Here is a 27,024-nt window from a genome sequence, read left to right on the forward strand (position 1 = left end):
GGAATCATGTCCAGGAACGGTTCATTCAGAACTGCCCGGGAACCGGCTCCGTGCCAGGCCCGGCACAAGGCCCTGGGAAAACAGAGAGCAAGGCGCTGTCCTTGTCCCCGCCCCAGCTCCTTGGAGAGCCCTGTCCAGTGGGGAGCGGGGAGATGAAGGCGGACAGCGGCGGCTTTCTGAACTTAATGGGCAAAGGGACCACCTGATGCTAATCTCCATGCAGACTGCCAGGCCACAGCTGCCGAGAGCCACATGTGGGGGACGTCACAGGGCCCACTTGGGGGCCCGTGCATCTGCCTTTTTAAGCAGAGCAAGTGATTCTGCTGCAGGTGGATGTCAGGGTTGATTTGGAGAAAGAATTGTACAGAGCAGGGAATGGGACAGAGGGACAGGGAGGGAGCAGGCAGCACTCCCCAGGGGGCACCTGAAACTGCTTCCTGCTGCGGAGGAGGAAGGGGTGAGCAGGCAGGCGGCTGGGGGATGTCATCCTCACCTGATGGCGGGGGCACCAGGAGCCTAAAAGGGCAAGGTGAGACCTCAGACATGCCTCAGGCACTAAGCAAGGGGCCGTCTGGAGTGGTCCCCAGGGCACTGGCTGACTGAGCTGCAAGGTGGGAAGAGGTGGCGGGTGGGGTGGAGGAGGGCGGGGTTAGGAGGCAGAGGCAGCCTCCATGAGGGCCCACCCCAGGTAAGAAGAAGGGAGCAGTGGGTGTGAAGGGACAGAGGCAGAGATGACAAGAGGCTGGGTCCACAGGGCAGAGGCCCTGGTGGACCGAGGGAGGAGGCCACCAGGCTGCTTCCACTGGGAAATGGGCCCAAAGTGCTGCTTCTCCCTGAGGCTGGGGACACAGGCACCAGCTGGCTCAGGAGGAAATGGTGCATTTTGTTGGACCCTGTAATTTGGAGCCCCTTGGGCCATCGTGGTGGAGACGGGCAACTGGACATGCAGACCCAGAACACAGGGAAGAAAATGGACTGAAGACAGAGTTGGGAGATGGCGAAACCTAAGTCTACGGCTTTCCGACGTTTGCCTGACCCAACAGCATCGGGATGTACCCCCAAGAAGGAAAAGCTCCCTGTGTTGTTCCGTGATGACACACAGGACACTTGATGCTCGTGACTCTATTTTTCTCCATTTCATCGAAAAAAAAAATATGCTGGTCCCAACTCATTAAATGGATTTCGCAACCTGATTGGCTGTGACCCACACCTGGAGAACACTGGTCTCCATGGAAACGGGAGTCCTTGTGGGCCCACGTGATCATTCTGGAGAGGGCTCAGGATGCTGCTGGGGTGCCAGGAGGCGGCTGAGATGGCTGAGATGAAGGCAGGAGAAGGCGCAGGAGAGACGGGGCTCAGAAGGGAAGGGGGCATCTGGGGAGAGGAGGTTGGCCAGGGCAGAGGTGAGCCCCGCCGCAGCCTGAGTCCAAAAGGCACAGCCCCAAGTCCACGTGCACGCGGTCTCCCGAGTCTGACTCAGGGAAGGTCAGCACAGCACGGGCCACGCTACAGCAGGGGAACTGAGTCCCGCAGAGCTGAGGGTCTTACCGGAGGTCTGTCTCCTCACACCCTGGCCAGTGACAGGCCGCCAGCCCCCATCCCCACAGAGCAGGCGTGGCCACTTGGGGTCTCAGGGGAGACGTGTCCTTATCCTTGCTCAAGCGTGGGCTGCCTGGAGCTGAGCAGGAGATGTGCTGAGCAGCAAGGGCGCATGTCACCTTAGCAGTGTCTCTCAGCACACATGGAAGGCCTACTGTGTGCCAGGCACTGAGCCGGGCCCAAACCTAGGGGTCCCCAATGTAATCGGGGTGGGGACTGGGGACAGCTCCTCTTGGATGGGAGGTGTCACATTGGACCTGAAGGGTGGGAGAGAGATGGGCAGTGAGGCAGGACGTGGCATGGGGAGCCTCCAATGGGGAGTCCATCCCCCACTTCCCACAGAACCTCTGTTACGGGTGGACCTGGGGGCAGGGATCAGGGCCATCACCCTGGGCTCCGAGTGCTGGGGTGTGTGAGGAATTGGAACCTGGAGGTGCTCAGGGGCTTGGAGGCTGCCAGAGTCCCAAAGACCTGGGCAGTAGTCCCTTCTGCAAGTGCCACATCCTTCCCAACTCAGAGCGAGATGGCCCCTTCTGTGGCTTCTCCCAGGACACCTGTGCCTGGCACCATGCAGTGCAGAGGGGAGGGGAGCCGGACAGTCTGGCCTCGCTGGTGTCCCCCAGGGACGTCCTAGGCAAGCCAGAGGATTCTCCTCCTGGAGAGGCTCCGGGGCCTCATCTGTGGATGTCCCATTTTGCACATAAGAAACCCTGGGGACAGAGACTCCTAATTGGTTAGGAATGGGCTCTTAACACGGCCTGTCTCTGACGCACTAGGACGTGACTTCCCATAGGAAAAGTCGCCTCCCTTGGCATTCTCAAACTCCAGGCTGCCCTAAGCAAACCGCTGTGGAAGTGAGTCAACTGCAAGCTGTCTGGTGCCACTGTCACTGTCACTGTCACCGCAGCACCTCTCTCTGCAGTGTGCATTCATCCAACTTACAGACTTCAGGGTCCCACATGTGCTTGAAGGCAGGCGAGGTGTGGCTGGCCAACCATGGAGCTGACCGCGAGGCCCCGGGAGGGAGGACAACCTGCCCAGAGTCACAGTGACAGTTTCACTTTACTCACGGGTCCAGCAAATACGGTGCTGGCTCAGCACAGGGCTGGTGGCTTGTCCCTTCTGAACCAGGCACAGGGAGTGAGACACCACGAGAGACTTTCAGGCCCCTGGTGTCAGCACGTGGGGCTCCCTTTGTCTGGGACGCCCTCCTGCCCTCTCAACTCAAGACCTTGAGCAAGTGACACCTCTTCCAGGAAGCCCTCAGGGTTTGCTGTTCCTTTCTCTTTGCTCCTGACACTCTTTGGGTGCTTTTCATATTCTACATTTCATATCGCATCTCTCCTAGAGGGCGGAGAAGGAAACGGGAGTCCTTGTGGGGGCCAACGTGATCATGTCTTGTTTGCATTTGTGCCATGTCACAAACCTACCACAGTCCCTGGCTCAGAGCCAATGATCAATCAATCATTGATCAATCAATCATAAATTAACCAATCAATCAATCCAGGGGTGCGGATGCCTCACTCCGGTACCTTTCTAATGGGCTGTAGCCCCTGTCCTGCAGAGAATGTACGCGAATGGATTTCACCAACTCCATCACCACAGTAAACGTGAGTTGTGCACCTAGTGTATGGTGGCACTTACAGGTCGCTTCACGGTTTCAGTGTCATGGACTCCTCATCGCAATCCATAGAATAAGTCCCATGATCCTCATTGGAGAGATCAAAGCTGTCCAACGATGGAAATATTGACAATGTGCACCGTCCAATGCTGTCACCGGTGAAGCCGAGAAATTGCATTTTAAATTTCACTTCATTTCATTTCAACATAAAGCTCCCCACGTGGTTAGTGGCGGTCACAATGGACATTGCAATACACAGACGAATGAGCCTGCCGCTGACAGGTGACAAAGGCAAGACTTGAACCCAGGGTCTCAGGGCTCTGAAACCCAGATTCTGAACCTCCCGCCTGAGCTCCGTCTCCTTTCCCCGCCTCTAGGTTACTGTGACAAGGGAGGAGCTGGAGACATCGCCCACTCCATTGTGTCCCTCGAAGACGGGGACAGCGTGCCATGGCTGAGACCTGGACCTCCCCGGGACCCCGCCCTGCGGTGACCGCGGGTGCTGGGGGACGGCCCGCGCATCCCCGTGTGGTGGTTTCTTTGCAGGAAGCCTTGGGCCTCGGGCTCAGTGGTGACAGAACATAAACAGGTGACTGTCACCGACCTTCCGCAGCCTGTGTGACCTGGTCCTGCTGCCACCATCCAGTGTGCAGACGGGAGGCACAGAGGGGCTCCTGCTGGGCGTCTGCTCTGTCCACGGGGCTGCGTGGACCCTGCAGGGCTCCTGTCTCAAGTGCTCACACAGGACCCCGGGCCTTGGGGGAGCAGGGCCCAGTGAGGCCACCTCACCCGCGAATAATGGGATCGACCCTGGGGTCAGCACCCGGGCCCCCACAGCCCGACTTGGCTGCTGGACACAGCAGGTGACAGTGGCCTTCAGCTGTGTGGAGCGTGGCTGTGCCGAGTGCCCAGGAAGGCTGGCGTTCAGGCCCTGCCCTCACCTCCTGGTGGGGACGGTAAGGGAATGAGCACGGGCACCTGGAAGGCCCTTGGAGATGGGGGACCTGGGGGAGGGAGAGAGAGAAAATGTGGGCATCACCCTCTCAGTGGCAGAGGGCCAGGAGACTGGGTTCTGATCCTGTCTCTGTGCAGAAACCAGCGTGAGCTCCCACTATACCGGTTGGGTCAGCTCATGACCCTGCTCAATATCCTTCCGTGGCTCCCTATTGCTCAAGGCTAAAAACCTGAACTATAAAATAATCTAAAAAGCCCCGCATGTGCCGGCTCCCGCTGACTTTCCAAACCTCACGTCACGCCACTCTCTGCTCCCAAGGCCCCAGCCAGAGCCATTCTGCTCTTCCTGTCATTCCTCATTTTCTCCACTCTCCTTCCTGCCTCAAGATCATTGGCATGCTGTTCCCTCTGCTGAGAATGCCCTTCCTTCTGCCTTTGCCTGGTCGCTTCCCACTCCCCTGCCAGGTCACCTCTCCAGGGTTTCTTCCTCTAGGAAGCCTTCCTGAATCTCTAAGGATTTTTTTCCTAGTTTCTCATGAAACCCGGGGGGTCCTTGGCTGGTACTTGTCGCCTTTGCAATTGGCATACAGTAGGCGCTCAGTGATGCATGTTGGATGTAGGATGAGTGAAATGATGCTGTTATGATTTGGGGCAAGGTGACCTCTCAGGGCCTGATACCCTCAGTGATGATTTGGGGAGCTACTCCATGCCAGGCGCTGGGAAGTAGAGGGAAGGCAGATGTGTGAACAGGCCCCAGGCCACAGCTGGCTGAGACTATGCTCCAAACCTGGGCACGATGGTGCATGCCTATAATCCCAGTGACTTGGGAGGCTGAGGCAGGAGGATGGAAAGTTTGAGGCCAGCCTCAGCAATTTAGCAAGACCCTGTCTCAAAATAAAAACCAGAAAGGGCTGAGATGTGGCTCAGGGGTAAAGCGCCCCTGGGTTCAATCCCCAATTAATAAAGAAAGTCAGTGAGTCCGAAGGGCTCCACGTGACCTGAAGTTGGGAAGGTGGGACAGGGCTGAGGATGGGGGGGCCCAGGACAGAACAAAAATGGTGGCATTCTTGACCCAGGACCGAGACGGGAAAAAGGCCTGGATGAGAGCCCTAACCCTGAGGTTCAGTGAGGTCAGTGACGTGGGGCCTCAATAGTGAAGTCACTGGTGCCACTGTGGGGTTCCAGACAGAGGGGTGACAGAAGGGTCCTCTGGGTAAAAGGGGAAGCCTGGCGGGGCGGCTGGGCCCTCGCCGCACTGGCCCGGGTCTGGGAGCCCAGGGTGGGGCCTTGCTAGGCCAGGACGGCCCCTGCCTCCGCGGCCGGCAGAAGCCTCCAGAGACTAGTTTTCCTCCCTGACGTCAACTTAAAGGTCACACGAGTCCCAGGTTTGCTCCAGGAGCGCCAAGCCCCCTCGTCCTGTTACTTTACCCAGATCCCTTGGGGCCCGTGCTCCTGGCCAGGACCTCGCTGAGCTGTGGGAGCAGGGCCTCCCTGTCCCTAGCCCACCTCGCTCCAGCCACACAGGGTCCAGCCACCCGCTGCCTGGGGACTCAGAGAGGAAACGCGCCCTCAGAGGAGGGTGGGAGGGGGACTGGGGACAGCCGACTCCCCAGGCCCCCACACCACGTCAGCCGCCCCCTCCCCAGGGCTGGCCCTCTCTGTGCCCCGTGCTGATGAGCTGGGGTCGGGCCAGGCCGCTCCCTCCACGGCCTGCGCTACCTCAGGGACCCCCAGGCAGCAGATCCTGGGACGCCAGCCTGACCCTCCCTCTGGTCCTGTCCCCAGGCCTCCAGAAAACCCGCTTCCCCAGGCACCCAGGCGGCGGCGGACCTTCCCCAGCTCCACCCCCTCGGCGCCCACGCCCCACCCAGATGGTGGCTCAGGTCCAAAGCCTGAAATTTGGTTCCCTTCCCTCTGTCTCTCACCACAGCCAGCCTTCAGCAGGGCCTGCCCACCCCACGGATGTCCCCCTTCTCCCTCCTCTGTCTCCATTGCCTTTCCCCTGGGCTCTTGCAGTCGGCCCCTTTCCACCCCCAGCTTCTCCACTCCGCCTGTCTAATCCACTCTCTACCTGCACCAAAGGAACAAAAACTGGGACCCAGAACCCAGAACCTGCGGCTCCCTCTCTGAAGAATCTCCAGGGCCTTCCTGTTTTCCCAAGGGAGACATTAATAAACTTCATAGGCCAGAGTCTCACAGAGCACCACAGGGTGGAACACACCCTGTCTCTTTTTTGCTCAATGACACTGATCAAAGAAGCCATCTCAGCTCACTCCCTCTCATTCATTTCAGAGGGCCACTCTGACCTTGTTTCTCTTCTTCATACAAGTCAAGCTCAGTCCTATCCCAGGGTCTTTGCACACACTGTTCCTGCTGGTCAAAACGTCGGAGCCCACACTCAGATGTACTCATTCAACTAACTTACTTAACATCCACTTTTATAATTACACCAGACTCAGCCCAAGCACTTCTCATGTTCTGAATCATTCCTTAATTCTTCTCATAGTGGGTTCTGTTTGTCATTTCAAATGCCACCTTCTCGTGGAGGCCTTCCCTGACCACCGTCCAACACAGGTAACATAGCCCTGCTGCAAAGATCCCCTTGACTAAGTTGTAAACCTTAAGCACACACAACTGTTATTCATTAATTCTATTACAATAAAGCCAGAGGGTCCTTAAAACCAACCCCCTCGATTTAGATCCTTCATATATTTTTTTTAATACCTCGATGTGTGCATTTTGTCCTTCTCTCCTGCTACAGGCTGAAAGCCCTGTCTGTCAGCTTGGCCCTTCCGTCCCTAGAGCTGGAGTGAGCTGCTGAGTGAGTGAAGGGTCACCTGCCCCAGGAGGCTTCTGAGGCGGGGACACTCTCTAAAGGCCACCGCGGCAGGACAGACAGCCGGGAGGAATGGGTGCAATATTTCCTGTGGACACTGCTCCGAGGCCCAATCGGGGAAGGGTTTCTAGAAGGCCAGGGTCAGGTCTTGTCCATCATCATGTAAATCCGAAAATAACAACTGGCGCGTTTGCAGCGAGCAGCCACCGGGCGGGCTGGCGTTCAGAGGCGCTCCCCCGGGAACTCAGAGGCCTCCCGCAGCTGCTCCGCGAGGCCACAGGAGCCCCACTTGACAGATGTGGACAGTGCGGTTCCGAGAGTGGGGGCCGCACAGCGTGCGCAAGAGCCCGGCTCAGCCCCGGGTCACTGCGGATGGATCCGGGTCTCCCCTGAGGTCGGCCTCGACCCGCACACCTGGCTCTGTATTCAGCAGGGGCTCTGTATTCAGCAGGGGCTCTGTATTCAGCAGGGGCTCAGTGCAGACAGCTGCAGGTACTATAGCCAGCAGGCGCTTGGAAGTGCTCAGGTCGAAACAGATTGGCTCTGGAAGGGCCGGTCCCCAGGGCAATGGTGTTTCAGAGGCTGAGGAGTGGGGACAATGACACTGATCAAAGAAGCCATGGGCTGGGCTTCAGGAGCACTGGGTGACTACAGCTATGCCCCTTTATTAGGCACCTCCCCTGCGCCAGGCAGTGGACTGAGTGTTTTCCATGCCTCCCCATGATAGGTAAATGTGAACACTACCCCCATCTTATAGGTGAGAAGGTGAGGCTCAGAGAGGTCAGTTCACCTGTGCAAGGAACCCAGCACACATCCATGGCCAATCCTGCCATTTATTAGTCCTGGCACTTCTGGGAACTGCTGGGTGACTTTGAAAAGCTCTTTGCCTTCTCTTGGTTTTAGATTCTGTCTGTAAAGCTCAGGTTCCGACCAGATTCTATTTGGACCTGTCCAACTCTGACACAGTGGGGCAGGATGTAGCTGCTGCTGTCTCCTGGGCCCCTCACTGCCTGGGTGCCGTGGAGCTGGGTGGCCCTGTCCTGCCCAGGATGCCGGGTAGACTGCCCCGGGTGACCCATCTTTGGGGCCCAGACTCCTGTGCAGACTGCAGGACAAAGATGAGGCCCCACGGGAACAGAGAGGGCGGGGGATCTCGGAGCACCTCAAGACCAAGAAGGGGACTCCTCATATCATAGGGGACTTGAAGGTGGGCAGAGCCTCTGAGTCACCCCACCCCGCCAGAGCACAGCCAAAATGAGCGTCGGGAATCGGTCTCACGCTCTGAGCTTCCTGTGGTGATAAAACCTGATGTGTTCTCTACGTGTGTGGGTTCCTTTTGGGACAGGATCTTCACGTCTACCTGTCTACAGACTGTGATGGCCCAGCCCCACGAAGGGTGGGCCTGCCGGATGCAGAGGGTAGGAGTCCAGGCCAAGTGCTCTCCGGGGAGTCTGCAGAACTGCCCAGAAGCCAGCAGGTGGGGCAGTGGGCAAGCCCCGGTGGGGGACTAGAGAAGGTGGACGCGTGGGACATGACCTCACCCCTGCAAATAGTCGAGTGATGGGTGGTGGCTGGAGGGGCCAATCGGTTTTAGGGCTGTGGCAGCACCTTTTGTCCCACTTTACCAGAGGTGTCACCTGTCAGGAAGGGCAAGCTGTCAGCGGACAGATGAATCCGGAACCACATGCCCAGCTTGGCGGGAGCTCTTGGCCTCAGGAGGCACAGGGGCCGGTGGCACTGGCTGACCTCGGCTACTAGGGTCACCTTGCCTCAGTTTCCACCGAACTCCTGCCTCCCTGGGACAGTGGCAGTGGCTCTGGGGACCCATTCAGGAGACAATACATGGTGGACAGAGTCTGGTCCCCTCTCACACCTTCCAGGCCCTGTGGCCATGTGGGCTGGAGCAAGTGTCCTTCCCCCTTGGCCTCATTTTTTTACAGCTGTAAAATGAAGGGGTGGGATGACATCAGTGAGCTGACACTGTGCTGGCAGAGATCTGGGCGTCTCCAGAGGCACTTCGAGGGGTTACCAGGAGGACACACTCTGGGCACCCAAGTCCCCTCCCCGCAATCCCTGCTCAGGACTCTGCTCTTCCCTGGTCATGAAATACAGGTGGGGTTCATGTATGATTTCCTCAAAAGAGCCAGGCGCAGTGGTGCAGGCCTGTCTGTAGTCCCAGCAACTCAGGAGGCCGAGGCAGAAGGATTGCAAGTTCAAGGCCAGCCTCAGCAACTTAGGGAGGCTCTAAGCAACTTGGTGAGTCCCTGTCTCAATATAAAAACAAAAGAGGGCTGGGGATGGGGCTCAGTGGTAAGCATCTCTGGGTTCAATCCTTCCTACCTCCCCCCCAAAAAAATTCCTCAAAAAGAAAAGTTGTTTGCAGCCTGCCCTGCTTGTGATGACTTGGGACATCCATTTGTCCTTCATAGTCTGAACTCGGCAGCTGTAAGTCCTGCCGGTGTCCTCGCAGGACTGGGGATGGAGCCTGGTCGGAGGGGTCCTCTGGAGCCAGGATGAAGCCATCACCCTTCCTTTCTGGACACACAGTGTGGGGAGCTTCCCTGCTCTTTCCCAGCTACGTGGGGAGCAGAGGGCCGTGCCTGCGTTAATCATTGGATTCTTCTAGAATTAAAAGGTTTTTCTCTCTTTTATTCATGATTGGTGAAGAGGAAGCAAAAGGGTGGAACAGGGATGGGAAATGAAGCATCCAAGTCTATAAAAGTAAAAAAAAAGTAGTCATGCTGATCATCAGACACATAACCCCGATTAACCAGAAAGAAACACAGTTATCCAGAACACCAGGCTTTTACAAGAAACAGGGACAAGACGTCAAAACGATAATAGAGGAGAGATTTTTTTTCTTCAAAACTCTCCATAGACTTAAGTGTCAGATCAGCCCACACTCACTCCAATGGATCCTCTGGCCCTTACTCATCCCTGTTTCCTAACAGAACATCACGCAGCCAGCCACCTCTCTGGCTGCCAATCATCAAAGAACCACGCAGCCGGGGTGGTGCTCTCAGGTGTGTGCACCTCGCGCTGGACACAGGCCCACCTGTCATGACCACAGCCGCAGCCCCGCTGATGCTGACCTGGACGCATCGCCCAGAATCCTGAGCGGCAGGAGGGGGAGGACATTCTTCCTCCAGAAGGATGCACCTCCAGGTCCCAAGCCTAAAGGGCGGGGGAGGACGTGCAGGGTGCTCGACTCTCGGCCCCAGTGACCTGGAGATGGAGGCAGGCCCAGGGGCCCCTCCCTGCCGACATGCGGGCAGGCCTGGGGTGCACGTGGCCATCTGCCTGTCCATGCTGCCCCGCCCTTCCCTGCTGCCCCGTCACTGTCCTGGCCACGCTGTGACAGCTCACATAGCTATGCAGGGAGCTGGCATCCACTTATACACGCTGCCTGCTGGGACTCTCGGGTGGCTCTGGGCCAGGTGGGCTCATCGCATTTCCTCCCCAGTTGGGGTTTAAAGTGGCAGCTGGCACTGCCCCCTCCCTGCCTGGGCTCCAATCTCATTCCAGGCTCCAGGGGGCTCCTCAGGGTCTGCATCAGGCTGAGGACAGGTGAGCAGACCCTTCTCCCTCCTTAGCAGCCAGTTCCCTGCCAACAGGGACATTCCCACAATGCCTTGCCTGTGTACCTGCCACACACGGACAGGTGGCAGAGGCCAGAGGAGGAGCTCACTGTGAAGTGAGCTGAGAAGGGTGACCCGCAGGACTCTGCTGCCAATCAGAGGCTCTGCCCCTCGCGGCCTCCCCTCCTCTATGCCACCCCCGGCCCTGCCCAATGCAGAGCCTGCCCAGCTACACAGGGGGCTTCTCCTGCTCCTCACCAAGGAGCTGAGTCATCTGAGCTGGGGGATCCCTTCCAGCCCTGGGTCTGGTGTCTTAGGGCCAAATGCCAGCCACATGGTTCTGGACCCTGGTCCTTGCCTTGGTCCCTGACTTGCTTGAAACCAACCTCATGGGAGCTGGGATTCTGGAGGGTGAGGCCCCAGGACTGTAGCCCGTGCAGGGTGCCTAGGTGCCCACACCGGAGCCCTCGTTCTCTGTGGCACTGGCTGCTTGACCTGCCACCACTGTACCTGGCCTGCTAATGCAGCTTTCCTGACCTCCTCAGGAGAGGACATGTCACAGAGCCAAGGCTCGAGGACTGCCCTGAATGAGTGAGCTAGTGAGCAGGAGGGACAGAGAGGTCTTGCCCCTGCATTCCCAGGAAGACCCCTTGGTGTGACTGGCTCCAGCACACACTAGCTCTAGGGCCTTGGCCTTGTTACATAACCTCTTTAAGGCCTCATCTCCTCAGTAGTATCCGCCACATGAAGCACTTATGAGGGAAGAATGAGATCATGCAACAAGTCACAAGTCACAGTGCCTGGCATGCAGTAAGCATTTAGTCTGTGCTGTTATCGTTATTAATTAATGTCCTCTGGCCCTGGCTAACAGCACTCTCCCTGGACAAGACTCATGGTCATCATCCATCTTTGGTTTCCCTGTTCTGCCCCAGGGTAGCCCTCAAGTCACCATGGGGCGATGACCTTCTGATGGCTCAGAGCTGGTTTCCAGTCCCAGATCCAGCACTTCCCAGCCCTGTATCCTTGAGTGAAGTACTTGAGCTCCATCCACAGTAGCCAAGCTATGGAACCAACTGGGTGCCCTTCCGTAGATGAATGAATAAAGAAAACGTGGTACATACACACAAGGGGATATCACTCAGCCATAAAGAAGAATGAAATTATGGCATTTGCTGGTAAATGGATGGAACTGGAGACTATCATGCTAAGTGAAATAAGCCAATCCCCCCAAACCAAAGGCCAAATGTTCTCCCTGATACGCAGGTGCTAACACAAAAGAAGGGGAGGAGAATAGAAGTTCATTGGATTAGACAAAGGGAGTGAAGGGAAGGGAGCAGGGATGGGGATAGAAAAGAGTAGAATGAGTCAGACAGAACTTTCCTCTCTTCATACATGAATACATGACCAGTGAAACTCCCCTTATGTACACCCACAAGAATGGGATCCTAATTAGAATAAGTTGTACTCCATGAATGTATAATATGGAGATTCCTCAGAATAGAGCCACCATTTGACCCAGCTATCCCACTCCTCGGTTTATACCCAAAGGACTTAAAATCAGCATACTACAGTGACACAGCCACATCAATGTTTATAGCAGCTCAATTCACAGTAGCTGAACTATGGAACCAACCTAGGTGTCCGCCAATAGATGAATGGATAAAGAAAATGTGGTATATATATTTAATGGAATATTATTCAGCTTTAAAGAAGAGAGAAATTATGGCATTTGCCAGCAAATGGATGGAGTTGGAGAACATCATGCTAAGTGAAATAAGCCAATCCCACAAAACCAAAGGCCGAATGTTTTCTCTAATATGCTGATGCTAATTCACAATAAGGTTGGGGGGACACTAGGGAAGAACAGCATTACCTTAGATTAGGTAGAAGGAAGTAAAGGAAGGGGAGGGGAGGGGATGTGGGGATAGGAAAGATAGTAGAATGAAACAGACATTATAACTGTATGTACACATGTGACTGCATGACCAATATGATTCTGCAACATGTACACTCAGAAAATGAGAAATTATATCCCATGTATGTATGATATATCCAAAGTGCATAAATGCATTCCACTGTCATGTATGACTAATCAAAACAAATAAAAAAGCACTCTACTGTCACGTATATATAAAAAGAACAACATTTTTTTTTAAAATTACTCTGAGCTTCAAGGTCCTCATCAGGAAAAAGTGGGTAATGTGAGTTCAAAGTTCAGAACAGTGTTTCGGGCTGCAATGAGGGGACAAGGTGCCAGAAGGGACCGCAGAAGGGACCGCAAGCCACCCCGTTGGTGAAAAAGGAATCCTCTAGGGAGCAGGCGGGGGAGAAGCTGGGGTGTGACGAGGAGCAGAGGCAGCCAGAGAGGCTCTGGGAGAAGAACCGAGGGCTGGTCCGTGGTGGTGTGCCCCACCTCGCCGTCCCTCGTGACTGCCCCTTTCCTCCAAAGTGCTATCCTACATGCTTTAGTGTCACCATGGGAACCTCCTCTGAGGACTGGTCAGGACAGTGCTGGAGGGGGCAGGACCAGAATGCCCTTCCCTGAACCAGGAGAGAACTTGTACCCTCAGTGCTCTGGGACAGGATCCACCGCGCCCGTGGGCGGGGCTGTCCGTGGGCGGGGCCGGCTGTGGGCGGGGCCTGGTCCTGGGAGGTGAGAGGCAGAGGCTCTGGGCGCCTGGCCCTCCTGGTGCTGAACACCTCCAGCCTCTGTGCCTGCACCTATTTCTCCGGCAAGACACACCAGTCTGCTCCCTGCCTCAAGCAGCAGCCCTGGCAGCCAGCCAGACGATGGTCACAGGGATCAGATCAGAGCTGCCCTCTCCCTGCTCCCTGGGACCAGCCCTTCCCGGGCCCCCGGAGCTTCTGCAAGGGCTTCCTGCCTCCCCCAGGCCCCACCTTCAGCTTGTCCCACCCTGAGTTCTGCATCCTGCCTCTCCCTGCTCCCTGCGCCCTGAGGGCAGTGGCACCGCCATCTAAGTCTTGGCCTCCAGTCTGGCTCTGGCTCTTAGCTGCGGACCCGGATGATCCCTTAACATCTCTGAGCCTCTGTTTGTCTTTGAGTTGGGCATAATAACAGCCTACACCACGGGGCGCCGCGTCGGAGCGTCAGCGTTGTATTGAAAGCCAGTGGTGAGGTCTTCTCCTAATTAAATATAAGCCGGGATCATGACTGGCCGCCTGGGCTCAGGTAGCCTCCCGCCTTGCCCACGTGCAACAGGTGACGCTCTGCAACGTCCCCCACTCCCCCCGCCCCTCTCCTGTGCTTTTCCAGGTCTTCTCTGGGCAGGCCACTGTAACCTCTTCCTGGCTGCTGTCCCTGTCCTCATTCACCCTTTACACCGCAGCTTTGCACAGGCGGGTCACATGACACCCCTTTGGAGACATCTTCCCGCGATTCCAGGGCCCTCCCAGAGCAGCGGCTCTTCAGGGTGGAGTCCAGCTCCGTCCAGGGGCCTGCCCCCCTCCACCCCCAGCTTTGCTTTCCAGCCTTGTCTCTCCCTGCATCCTCCACGTGAGCTTGTTCCAGCCATTCTAGACCACTCCTCCTTTCCCACAGTGGAGAGGGGGGAAGCAGAGAGACAACCACCAGTCCTTCAGGTGCCTATTCTTGGATCAAGCCTTGTCTTGTGTCCTTACCTACATTTCCATTTCCTGAAAACGTGCTTGTCATTCAGGGCCTCCCTCCAATGCCACTTCTTCTGTGAAGCTCCCCTGATCCTCCCTCACTTCTGCTCTTGTATTTTCTGCTTCTGTTTGGCATGTCCCTAACCCTGGACAGGAGACCCTGTATCTCATCACCTTGTACCCCACAGCCCCTCACAGGGACCTGGAGCAGCTCTGTACCCACTGGTGGGCCCTGGTCACTAGGTGATGTGGCCCGTGGGCAGCCGGGAGCCCTGCAGCACATGGCCAGCCCAGGAGTCCAGCCACAGGTCCCTGGGCTCTGCTGCTCAGTCAGGTGGCAAGTGGGAGATGAGGGTTTACTCGGCTCCCCCAGCTGTGGGTTTGCCCTGACAGGCAGGTCCAGGAACGGGCTTCTGAACAAACCTATGGGATCATCACGAGGGCATGACCCTCAAGAGCTGGGATGGAATGGCCATTTCTTTCTCCAGTCTTCCTCTGTTGGCCTCTCTGAGGCAGAGAGTCCAAAAGAAGGGGAGAAATGACCCCATGCAGGGTGCCACTGTCTACCTGGCTGGGTAGCTGTCCCACGTCCTCCTTTTGACTGACCCCAGGGTTCCATGGGCAATGGAGCTCCTGTGAAAATCCAGAGTCACCCCTGTGCCAACCAACATCTGCCCATTCCCTCTGAGAGCATGGTGAGATTCCAGGAGAGGGGATGTGAATGTGGCCTCTAAGAAAAGCTCCATTCTCCAGTGGCTCCCAGCCCACATGGTGGCTGGATGGAGCGAGGTAAAGGGAGGGCAAGTCTTTCTTCATAAACCAGGGGTCCCAAGGCTCCAGCCCTAAGTATCACCAGTGGGCTCCAATGTCCCCTGAAGGGGCCACCAGCACCCCTTCTTGTAATTAGTCCATGGTCCATGGCTCTTTGTTTATATCCACAGCCCTCCGCAGCCTACCTTCTACTAAAGAAGTTCATGGATTAGACAAAGGGGACTGGGGGACAGGAAGGGGGATGAGAACCGGAAAGACAGTAGAATGAATGGGACAGAACTTTCCTATGTTCACATGATACACGACCAGTGGAACTCCCATCATGTACACCCACAAGAATGGGAAGTTATGCTCCATGTTTGTATAGTATGTCATTCTACTGCCTAGAATGAGCAAATTAAAAAATAAATAAAATAAAATTGAGATGACATATTAAAAAACAGAACCCTCCCCTAACACCTCCCATGGTCCACTGCTGTCCAGGAATTTTCTTAATAAACCCAGAAAGTCCTTATTTATACCTAAGAGATGAGCCAATGGAAGCTGAGGGAGGAGGTGGCGTTCCACTGGTGGAGTCCTAGGCACAGAGCGCTGGGTACAAAAGAGGGCTCCTCACCCACAGTAAGTGCTGCTGTCCATCATGGGGGACAGCAGGCATCTTGACCCACGTTGTATGTTATGGTGCCAATGGCACCTTGTGAATAGGGGCCGACCAGACTTCTCCCAGGGCTGGAGTGGCCTGGCTGCACAGGGCAGAGAGGGAGGCAGGAGGAAGCAGCACGGGGCAGCCTGTGCCCTATGTCCCCCTGCCTTCAGTGGCAAAGGGGGCATCGTCTCCCAGGATGCAGCTGCTCTCAGCCCCATGTCACCAGAAGCCTTCCCACTCGGGTCGTCATCATCATCGTCGTCACCATGGCAACTGACAGTCACTTGGAGCCCAGCGTGGAGGGGCCCAGGTGGAGCCAGCCGCCGGGATGTCAGGTGCTCCCTTCTCCCCAGTTCCATGAGTCAGGAGAGGCCTCACCACAGCCCAGGGCCATGACAGGGTAGGGGTTCCTGGGATTGAACCCAGGGTTGTTGGGAGTCTGAACCTACACTTGTGGCCCCTGGGCTAGCCAGCCCACGTCACCTGGGTGCTACTGCCACCGGAGCCACAGAACACAACAGCACCTGCTCACTGCCATCTTCCCGTCCAGTGGGGTGCGTGGAGGCATTCCGGCGGATCCTGCTACTGGCCCTGAATGACTTCCCACATGATGTGCAGGTTGACTGTCCCCTGCCGTCTGTTAGATGGCGTCTATGTTACCATAGTAAAGACTGATGCTCGGACCAGCAAGGAGCTGCCGGGCCGAGAGTCTGACTGCTCTTCTCACGGGGGCAGAGCAGTGGCAAGGACAATCCTGCGAGAGCTCAGGATACAGGGCCACCTGATGTGCCTGGGGGACTATGGAAGATGTCTTGAGTCGGTGACACTAACAGGGGCAGAGGATGGGCAGGGGGCAGTGCAGTCCCACAGGGGATCCAGTGTTGGAGTCTAGCGGCACCTAAACAGGCTTCGAGCCCTGGTCCTGGGTCCTAGGAGGACTGGCGTTGCGGCCACCAGCCCGAGGTGGCTGAGAGAAGTCAGTGCCAAGCAGAGATACGTCCTTGTTGGAGGAGAGTCAGGCCTGAAAGTTTCCTTAATATCTAATCCAACCACATCCCCTGATTGAACCCATGATTTGAACATGTTTTGTCTTGAAATATTTCAGATACCCAGACAGGCTTAAAATAATCTACCATTTGCCATAAAAGGAACGAAGTACTGACCCATCCTATGACACGGATAAACCTTGAAAATACTGAATCCACAGAGACAGAAGGGAGGTCTGTAGGGGGAGGGAACAGAGGATGGAGGGTGACCTCTAAAGAGAATGGTGTTTCTTTTGGGGGAAATTAAAATGTTCTAAAAATGCCAATGATGATGGTGGTACTCTGTGACCATACAAAAAACTGTTGAATTGTACACTTTAGATAGATGAAGTGTTCGACAGGTGAACTATATCTCAATAAAGTTTTCATAAAAAATGCATAACAGACCTGAAATACCACCTCGCTAACTAACTACCAATACACTAGAGACCCCCGTGGACCTCAGTCTCCTCCTTGACCCTCCTCCCCATCAGATATGGTTGATCAGTCCCATGTACTTCTTATATGTTTATGACAAGCATGTATTTCCCCCCAAAAAGTGCAAGGCCTTTTTGTGTGTGTGTGGTACTGGGGATTGAACCCAGGGGTGCTCTTCCACTGAGCTACATCCCCAGCCCTTCTCATTTTTTTAAAATTTTGAGACAGTCTTGCTAAGTTGCTGAGGCTGGCCTTGAACTTGCGATCCTCCTGTCTCAGCCTCCCCAGTTTCTGGAATTACAGGTGTACCCCAGCTGTCATACCCAGCACTTCATGTTTTTGACTTTATAAATAAATCATGTTGTAAATATTCTCTTGTCATTACTTATTTTCCTCCATAGGATGAAATTCATCCATCGAATACCTTGATGGCAGGTCTGGTGATTTGGGTTCACAGTGGTGGTATTTCTTTGATAAAAGTTCAGCAACTTAATACCCCCCAACATGTCTGTCAGTCTCCTGCTGATGAGTATTCGGTTGTTCTCTTCCTTTCCTTGATTTGGTGGTGAGAACCCCCTGGCCTCCTCTATGGGGGTAAATCTTCCCCTCACCAAATAGTTCTTGGCAGTCACTCGCCCCTTTGGATAAGCGAAGAAACGAAGGACCACAGCAAGGGGAACCTGCTCAGAGCCCCTCAGGGTCTGGGAATCATTCCCAGTCCAGGCCTCTTCTGGTCTTTCCGGAACCTTCCATTTCCTTATTTTTATTTCCCTACAAATCACCGCGACCACCCGGGTGTTATCAGAGCTGATCTAGGAGAAACACATTATCAGCGCGGCCCAGGAGGGCCGGGGATCTGGAAGTGCTTTCAGGAGGAAATGGGGAAGAAATGAGCCTCAGAGAGTTCCCCAGGTGGCTCTAGCGCCTGGCTGGGGCCTGGATGGAAGAGGCGCTTCCAGGGGCGGATGGTGAGCGCTCCTGCAGCCGGGCAGCGCCTGGTCTTCCCACGCCAGTCACCTGGCCCTCCTTCCCGCGAGGGGCAGGAGCTGCAGCTGGGGGGCTTCTGTAAGTGCAGGGTCTTGCTCGAGGCCACAGAAGAGCCCGAGCACCCCCCCCCAGGAGCTGCCACTCAGGGCTTCTTGGTGGCTGTCTGATTTCTAAAGCACAATATCACTGCCCTGGTCAGCCAGGGTTCCCTTCCCCGTTGTCTCAAATGCCTCTAGAATCTACATCAGGCGATTAAGGGTGACAGCCAAGGAGCAACCTTCACAGGTGATCCCTCCTACGCTGAGCACGCTTTACCACAGAGCACAAACAGCAGGGCCAACAGACGGGCTAAGGCGGGAGGAGATGGTGGGGGCCCTGTGACAGGCCTACAGAGGTTCAGAGCTCAGTGGGTAGAAAGTGGGAACAGAGATGTGAGAACAGCAAGGAAAGAGTGCGCAGGTGGACCCCTGGGGCCTGGCGGGCAGCGGACTAGACTTACGGAGAGGAAAGGAGGTCAGGAGGGGATGGATCAGAGCAGGCTGAAGAGAGAATGTGGGCCTGGCACTGGGGTGGGGAGGGGACTGTGAGGCCACGGAGCCATGGATGGTTTTTGAGCAGAGGAATGGAATCCATGGGACCCAGCAAATGATGGGGTGCAGGGGCCACGGTGAAAGAGGCATCAGGGCTGCTGCCGTGGGACGGAGCCTGGCCCTTGGGATGTCGGATGAGTCAGGACAAGGACAGTCTAATTGGAGGGGGCAAAGGGCGGGGATCCAGAAGGTGAAAGCACATCCCTTGGGCTGCAGAACAGGGGAGTCTGAATACCTGTGACAACAGCAATCAAATAGTAAGGTCCCTTCCCAGGTTGGTCCTGGGAATCTGCTTTAAGGAATAGCCAGGAATGGCTCCCAAGGAACTCATCTGTTATTTGCATGTAAAGCAGGGTTTCTGAGTCACCTGAACACAGTACTCCTTAGTGTGACCTCTCTCCCCAGAACACCTCAGATCTGCCACTCTCTCCTCTGTTAATGGCACCAAGGAGTACTTTGGTCTGAGGTGTCCCTTTTCTGAGTCAGCTGGGCCTGGAACAAGGACAACCACAAAGGAAGGGTGTGTGGCCGCGGGTCTGCTCTGCCGCAGCAAAGGGAGCTCAGAGGAGCCCCTTGAGTATTGGGTTGTTCTCTTCTTTTTCTTGATTCGGTGGTGGGAACCACGCTGCCCAGGGGCCCCTGGCCTCCTCCATGTGGCTGCAGGCTCTGACCATGTGAATGGCATGAGGCTGCGGGGGGAAATCTGGTGCCAGGAAAAATAGGGCAAAGCTGGCTTAAGAAAAGGGTTTGGGGTGTGGGGGGTGCAGCTCTCACCACCTATGGAAAATACCCAGGGCTGAGGAGGCTGTTCCAACCTGGACATAAATAGAAGTTCATGAGAAAACACAGTCCTGTCCACCAGATCCCAGGCTCTCGTTGCTTGGAGGCATGCTCCATGTCACTGCTAGTTCTTGTTCTGGAGTGCAAACTGGACTGGGTCACATCCCTGCTCTTCAACCTTCCCTGATGCTCCATTATGTCCTGTGAGGAGAAGGCAGGCACTACTGCTCCGGATCCTGCACCCTGGCAGACATTATTAAACGATCACCCATTTTCTGCTGACTTGGCACAACCTCCCTGGCAGCCATTACCAATCAATCATCCTTGGCATGAAAACCATTTGCCTCTCATTGAACAGAGAGAGCCAAACTCCTCAGCCTAGGTCTCTGCAATCTCGACATCTCCTTCCACCCTCATGTCCGCTCCCCATCCCTGCGCTGTGCTCCATATCTTTCAACCTGCTTGGTCATCCCCAAACATACCCGCCTTGTTCTTACTCTGTTCCCCCACCTTCCATAGCGACAAGGTTCTATCTGCCTTGGTTACCCAGCCAAAAATATCATCTGCCTCCCATGGTCCTGGGTACCCAGGTGACTAGGTTCTGGCCAGTGATGAGAGCAGACGTGAAATGTCTGCTCTTCAAGGTCTGCTCCTGAGGGTGGAGATGCAGGCCCCAATCCCGTCTCCTTTTGTGCTGGCCAGGGCACGGCAAGAACAAAAGAGCTGTCAGAGCCCAGAGATGGAAGCCGCAAGATGCAGACAGTGGAGTCACCCCAGGCCAGGACCATGCTCCTGCTAAGGAAGGGACACCTCTACCTTTGCTTTGTTGAAATCCCAATTTCGGGGGACGTTTGCACGGTGACAGCTGAGTCTACACCCTGTCTAGACCCTGCCACTGCTTCCTGTTTCCTCAGACCAACCTCAGGGCCATCTCTCCAGCGGAGTCTTGCTAGAGCCCCCAAACCCATGGGGTCTCCAGCTCTTCCTCTGCTCCTCCCCCCAGCACCTCTGAGCCAGGGAAGGGCACTGGCTGCTCCCAGAAGCCGGGCCGCAGGCGCCTTCTCTCCCCTCCATCTGGGTATGGCGCTGACACATGGAGCCACCCCACCAGGCCCTGGTCCCGCTGCTGCAGCCTGTGCCCCTTACTTGGCAGCCAAGGTGCGACCCTGTCCTACTCCACCCCCTAGAGCTGAGGCCCAGGCTGCAAAGTGACCGTCCCTGCTGCCAGCCCAGCCTGGACATGGTGAGGAGCGGCCCGCCCAGCCCCAGCGTGGCGGGCTTGAAGGAGCTGCTTCCTTTCCAGCTTGAACCTGTATTGTCCTGCTCCTCGTTTGTTAATAAGAACAGGGACAGAGAATGGGTGAATTTTCCCCATCTTTGTATTTGTCTCAAGAGGCCCAGGAAGTCCCACGGTGTGGACATCTGTTCCCAAGCCACTTCGCCTGCCTCACCGGGCTTTGTACACGGCCCACACCTATTCCTCGGAACTTCTGGACACTGTGACCCTCCTCATGAGGCGTGACCTTTGGCATCCCGTCGCCGGCCTGCTGGCCCATGGCTTCCCTGGCAGGCAGCGCCTGTGGCCCGGGACAGGACGAAGCCAGCTCTCAGCCGGGAGAGGGCTATTTTGGGACAGGGAGGCTCCTGAGAGGATGCTGGCGGGGTCAGGATAGGAGGGGAAGGAGGCAGGATAGGAGGGGAACGATTATGTGTCCCCAAGCCTCTGGATGCTACCCAGGGTCCCAGGGCTGCCACAAGGAAGAACACACCCACCACAGGGCTCCGGCTCGGCGTGGCTGGCCACACAGACAAACAGGGCAGGGCTGGAGCTGCAGGCTGGCATCCCAGCAGTCATGGTGGGCAGGGAGAACTTTTTGTTTCTTTGGTTGGGTCCCAATGGTGGTGATTTAGCTTTCAGGGGGCGTGGAGGGGAGAAGGCATGTGAGGCCAGATAACAGCTGGAGACCACAAGGAGGATCCAGTCATCAGCAGTGATTATTGGATGGACTAAACATTCAGAGCATCTGTACACGGGGAACAAGACTGAGTGCTGGTGAGACTTTGTGTTCCCACGCGGCACTTCACGATGGCATCGAGCCCATCTGCAAGCACCAGGAGCGATAAAGCGGTAAAACTCTGATCCGATGTCACTAGTGAGAGAGATCCATGAGGCTGCTACAAGGAGAGTGGGGTTCCCTTAGCCATTGAGCATTTTCAAGCATTTCAGGGTGTTAGCACTCTACGTCATGTAAGTGTTTTGAGGAGGGTCACCCGTCAATAGGAAGCACTCAGTACTGTGCTCGGCGCACAGTAGGTGCTCAGTTAGGGAACAGCAACAGAGCTGCTATGATGTACAGCAGGTTGGTTCTCATGTGGAACAGGGCCCTTTACTGCAGGCCTGTGGGAGGCAGGTCCAGGGGCCCAGCAGGACCTAGCCCACCCTGGCATTTGTGCTCTGAGATTCCAAAGGGTCACATGCCCTTGTGCAACCTTTCCAGTCCTTGGCCTGACTTTCCAGAAAGCTGGGGGAGCCCCTTAGCCCCCCTTTGATTCTGCCTCCTCATGGGGCCTTTTCTTAAAATTCTCCTGGCGTTCCCCACTGGACTCTGATCATACAGTGGGCCCAACTGCCCTGTGGGAAATGCTCAACCCCCAGGATACGCATCTCCCCAGTGGGTCCTTCCTCCTACCACACCCTTCTCACCACCGAGACCCCTGGGTCCCACAGGAGGAGGCAAAGAGCTCTTCCAGATCCTCCCTCCCTCCTGCCACATCCCTCCCCAGCTCTGCCTCTCAGGACCCCCTGAGGCCTGATCTTCTGGAGCACTGAAGCGAGGCCTGTTGCAAGGGCAGCCACTCTGACAGTGGCCAGGCCACCAGACAGCTGTCCCTAATCACGCACGGAGGGCAACGGGAACAACCTCTGCCTGGCCGTAAGGGTGCAGCCTACATTGCTGGAACCCTAGGATATGGAGTCTGGTGCAGATTTCTGTGTATCTTCAAGTCTAAGGGGCCGTGGGGGAAATAAGAGCAATAACAGTGCTTCGTACAGATCAGAGAGGCATTGACGTCCAGCTGATTCCTGATCATGTCTCTAACACATATTTTCAGGGTGACTGTTGTCCCTCTTTTTTTCATTCAAGGCAACTTGAGGCACAAAGATTTGCACTCAGCTGGCAAATCTCAGAGTTGGAATTCAAACCTGGATCTTCCATGACTCCAAATCTCCTGCCCTTAATCAGCATTCCACACTTTGAGCAAAAATCAGTTGCAATTGCTCAAGAGTTACTGAGCAACAGACACCATTATTTGAAATGTGAGACGCTTGGAAGCGCACGGGGCCTGCCGCCGGGCGTCTGCACCTCATCTTGTTCACCTTAAGTTGCTCTCCAGGAAGTGTTCCCAGACCCCAGTCCCCAGCCCCAGAGGGAGTGAGAGAGCTTCCCAAGGCTTCTGGACACCCTTTTAATTAACCCACATGACCCCCTGCCTGGGGCCAGCTGCATCCCTTCACGGTCTCAGGACAGCCTGCCTCCTGGTGACTCCCAGCCGGCCGACTCACTCCCAGCCAGTGTGGCCTCTCCATGTCCCATATGCCTCACATCTGTCAGCCTCTCTTCCCTGGATTGAGGGCCTGTCTGAAGGTTTCTACAGCCCCAGCTCCTGGGGCCAGAGAAAGACCTGCCAGAGAGCCCAGAAGTCCCCTTCCGAGGCCACATACCCCACAGGTGCCAAGGAAACCACACTCTGGGCTGACAGAGACCCCTGAGCAGGGCAACACTCCCTGAAATCACTTAAATGTATTACCTGGACTCCCCCAACCTTTTTCTTTTGGGGGGTTGTACCAGGGATTGAACTCAGGGGCACTCGACCACTGAGCCGCATCCCCAGCCCTATTTTGTATTTTATTTAGAGACGGAATCCTGCTGAGTTGCTTAGTGTCACTGAGGCTGGCTTTGAACTCAGGATCCTCCTGCCTCAGCCTCCCAAGCCGCTGGAATTGCAGGCGTGTGCCTGGCTCCCTCAACCTTTTTAAAGGCTTCCTTCCCTCCCCCAAAGGGGTACAGCCCATTTCAGTTACTCAAGGGAACAGCGTGACCTCTTCATCTGCCATTCTCATAACTCAACAAACATGGTCAGGATTCTGGAGAAGTTCTCATGAGCTGTCATTCATCAGAACTATTAACCACTACAATGCACTTGAACCCAACACCCAGCATGGTGCCCAGCCAGAGCACACAGCTTTAAGCACATGGAAAGATGGAGTGTGGAGGGGGCCTTACTGCACTGAGCGCCGTGGGCATCCTCTGTGAGGACCCTGCTCATGCCACACTAGTAACAGGCAAAAGCAGAGTTTGAATCCCAATTGGATGAGGTTAAATTACTGCACAACGTGACCTGGCAACACTCAGCCGCATCTCCATCCCTTGTGTGTGCGCAGGCAGCCCCACAAGGGACACGCGCCACCCCAAGCCACCTCACTAGGGCTCACAGTCTCATCACCAGAGAGTCATTTGTTGGAGTAGCAAACATGTTTGTGCAACGCCCATGTCGGGAGCACTAGAGAACATGGTGAGGGGGTCCTCACCCTCGTGGGGCCAATCTGCCCTTGGGTTCTGCACAGCATGTCATGATTTTCAAAATGTGACCACGTCCGTCATCTTATCTGGCTTAACCACAGCCCGTTTCAAAGAGCGTGAGGCTCAGGAAAAAGAGCTCCTGAAGGGATGCGTGCCTGGATGGATGGAGGGCGGACAGAGGGGGACAGGTGGGCCCATAGGTGGGTGGATGAAAGGTCACCAACACTATACTCTCGTTCCCATCTTTCAAAAGAAAAGAGCTCGGCAGCAATGCCGCCTGGCCTCCGCAGAAGGACGTGGTGGGCAGCATCTGTGCCAGGGATGCACGGCCGACCAGTCAGCAGGGCTCCTTACCTGGCGGGCAGTTACATCCTAGGGACATCTTCGGGGCCTCCCGGCGCCTCCGTGAGTGGAGCTTCCATTTCTGCACAAAGAGACAGACAAGAGGGGTCACGGGAGCTCATAAAGCCGGGCCCTGGAGAGTGTCTGCGCTGTGGGCGGGAGGGGGAGGGAGAAGGGCGCATGGGGGGAGCGCAGGGCTCTGCAGGGATCAAAGGCTGCTGGTTAATGGCCCTCCGCTGGCCACCAGGCCTTGGGTAATAAGAAGCAGAGAAGGCCAGGCTGGTAGTGCCAGCAGCTCCCCCTCTGGAGTGTTCCTACAGAAGTCAAACCAGCCATCGGGCTCTGTGAACCGTGGGGGTCCCCAGGCCCCCCAGCCATGTGCACAATGACGTGCTCTTCTGAGTCTTCTGCTAATTGTTCCCCTTGTGGGACTGGGCTTCTGATGGACCCCTGGGCAGGGACAGTGCCTTTTGCTCTTGCAGTTTCCTCCCGCAGGCGGTTCAGGCAGGTGGGCAGAGGGCGCTGGGCAGGCCCTGCATCCGCCACACCTCTTCCCAGCGGCTGAAATCACCAAGACCCCGTGGAAGGCCCCAAAGGGGCCAGGGCTCCAAAGAGGTAGCGCATATACCCCCAGCCATGGGGACCAGCCGTCCAGTTCCTGCAGAACGGCCATGCGCGGCCGGCGGCCACGGCGCCCAGGTCCTGTGCGCTAGCTGTTCCAGGGCAGGGCTGGGGGCCGCGTGCACCCTCAGCCTTGATCCTGGCAATGCGGCGGGCCAGACTAGCACGGGGTCATCAGAGATGGCCCTGGGGACACTGCCTGGTTCACACACGGTTCTGGGACCCTGGGCTGGTAACAGTTCCAGTGGCACCGAAACCCCATGGAAAAGGCTGGAGCATACGAGCATGGTGCCCGACTCCTAGGGCGTCCTCAATGCATGTGTCACTACTGCTGCGCTCGTGTGACAGGTGAGGGACCTGAAGACACCAAGGCCGCCCCAGCCAAGGTCATAAGGAGCAAAGGCGGGAGCTGGGTCCCAGGCCACACGGGCCCTTAAGCTATTTCACTTGGTTCCCACAGTGAGTTTTTGAATCCTTGTTTAATTTGTTGGTAACATTTTGAAGTGGGTGGTTCCCCATGCAAATCTGCGTTTCTAATTTCTCTTAAAAAATCAGAAGACCTGCCCAGAAGGGTTCTGCACTCTGGCTGCCAAGGACTGGCCACATCCAGGCATTGCAGTCCCCCCCTTGAAGGTGCTGGCCACTCTGGGTACCGGCTGGCCCCTAAGCATTTCTGTAACATTTGCTCCCTCACTACCTGGTCATTTTGCCACTCAGATTGGGCCTCAAGAGAGGAAAGACTGTCACGTGGGAGGTGTCGTAGGAGTTGATGGTGGGTGTGGGGAGGGAAGGGTGGGAAACTTCAAGAGGATTCATAGCACATTAACATCTGCTGAGCCACCATGTGGACTGGCACTAAGCTGGGTGCTTGAGTAGGTTTAATAGGGACCTCGTTCAATACTTAAGGAAACAGACTCAGAGAGGTTCAATGATTTACCAAAATCACACAGCCATCACATGGTGGATCCGAGCTGTGAACTCAGGCCTTTTAAGGTAAAGTCTAATACCTTCTAGCCAGGAACTGTAATCTCAGTGGCTCAGTGGTTGAGTGCCATTGGGTTCAATCCCTGGTACCTCCCCCACCAAAATCCACTCCCTTCTGCTGTAGAAAGGGGTATGCAAATGTCCCTCATGAGGGAGCACAGGATGGGATGGATGGGGGGCCTCTGAGGGCAGAAGGCAGAAGGGAGCGAGAGATCAAAGCAGACAGGAAGAAGGGGACACCCATGGGGAGGCCTCACTTAGAAGGGAGGCTGGGCACGCAGCACAGGGTGGATGGAGGTGGAGGCCAGGTGCAGTCGGGCAGAGTGGGCAAGCAGGTGACCTCCCAGGACAAAGTCTGGTGGAAGCCCGTGTGAGGCCCAGCTCTGAGCCTGGTACATTAGTGCCACTTTCCAGTTAGGGACCTCATGAATCTACTTCACCCCTTCCCACCCAGAACCTGTGACCTGGCCCCCCGTGGGCACGTGACATAGATCTGCTAAATGACGGAGCTGGTCAATAGCCGACAGGACCCTGGCTGGTGTGCGGAAGCAGCAGGGCCACTGTCCACTGGGCAACTGCACCGCAGCAGCACATGGGGCTCCAGGGGTGACCACCGCCGCCCGTGCCTGTCCATCAGTGCCCTGAGTGCCCTTCTCTCCTCTGCACCCCATCTAAGGCCCACCCCCTCCACGGCCCCAGACCTCACTCTCCACCTGCCCAGGGACATGGGCGCCAGCGAGTCCCCCGCCTCCTGCCTCATCAGTTTCCTCCTCCAGACCAGATCACCGATACCAGGGCCAGCACAGGCTTCTGCCCAGGACCCCCGGGGAGCAGGCTCCATCAGAACAACACTGCCGAGCAGGTGAAAGAAGACACAGGGCAATCAGGGTGGCCGTTCCCAGAAAAGGTCGTGAGCCGGGTTTAGCTGCTGTCCCCACCCCAGTGGTCATTATGCACACGTTGCACAAAAGGAGAGAAACCGCCCCTCTTCAGGGCGCTTCGCCCTTCCCAGGAAGACTCGCGCCCCGTGGCTGCCTCCTGCTTC

The 27,024-nt window shown here is 56.1% G+C and overlaps 1 protein-coding gene across 6 annotated transcripts in view; it reads right to left on the bottom strand.

Moving 5' to 3' along the window:
- The window catches only part of Col13a1 (collagen type XIII alpha 1 chain), a 145,963-nt gene that overhangs the window by 105,632 nt on the left and 13,307 nt on the right, over positions 1-27,024 (bottom strand). For all 6 annotated transcript variants that reach the window (XM_046419650.2, XM_046419654.2, XM_046419651.2 and 3 more), the window contains exon 2: positions 24,387-24,456. In XM_046419650.2, the coding sequence (XP_046275606.1) occupies positions 24,387-24,456 (70 nt within the window). The remainder of the gene's footprint in view (positions 1-24,386; positions 24,457-27,024) is intronic.

Source organism: Marmota monax, unplaced genomic scaffold (genome assembly GCF_021218885.2).
Source record: "Marmota monax isolate L192 unplaced genomic scaffold, Marmota_monax_Labrador192_F-V1.1 WCK01_AAM20220418_F8-fsc00019, whole genome shotgun sequence".
Taxonomy (NCBI): domain Eukaryota; kingdom Metazoa; phylum Chordata; class Mammalia; order Rodentia; family Sciuridae; genus Marmota; species Marmota monax.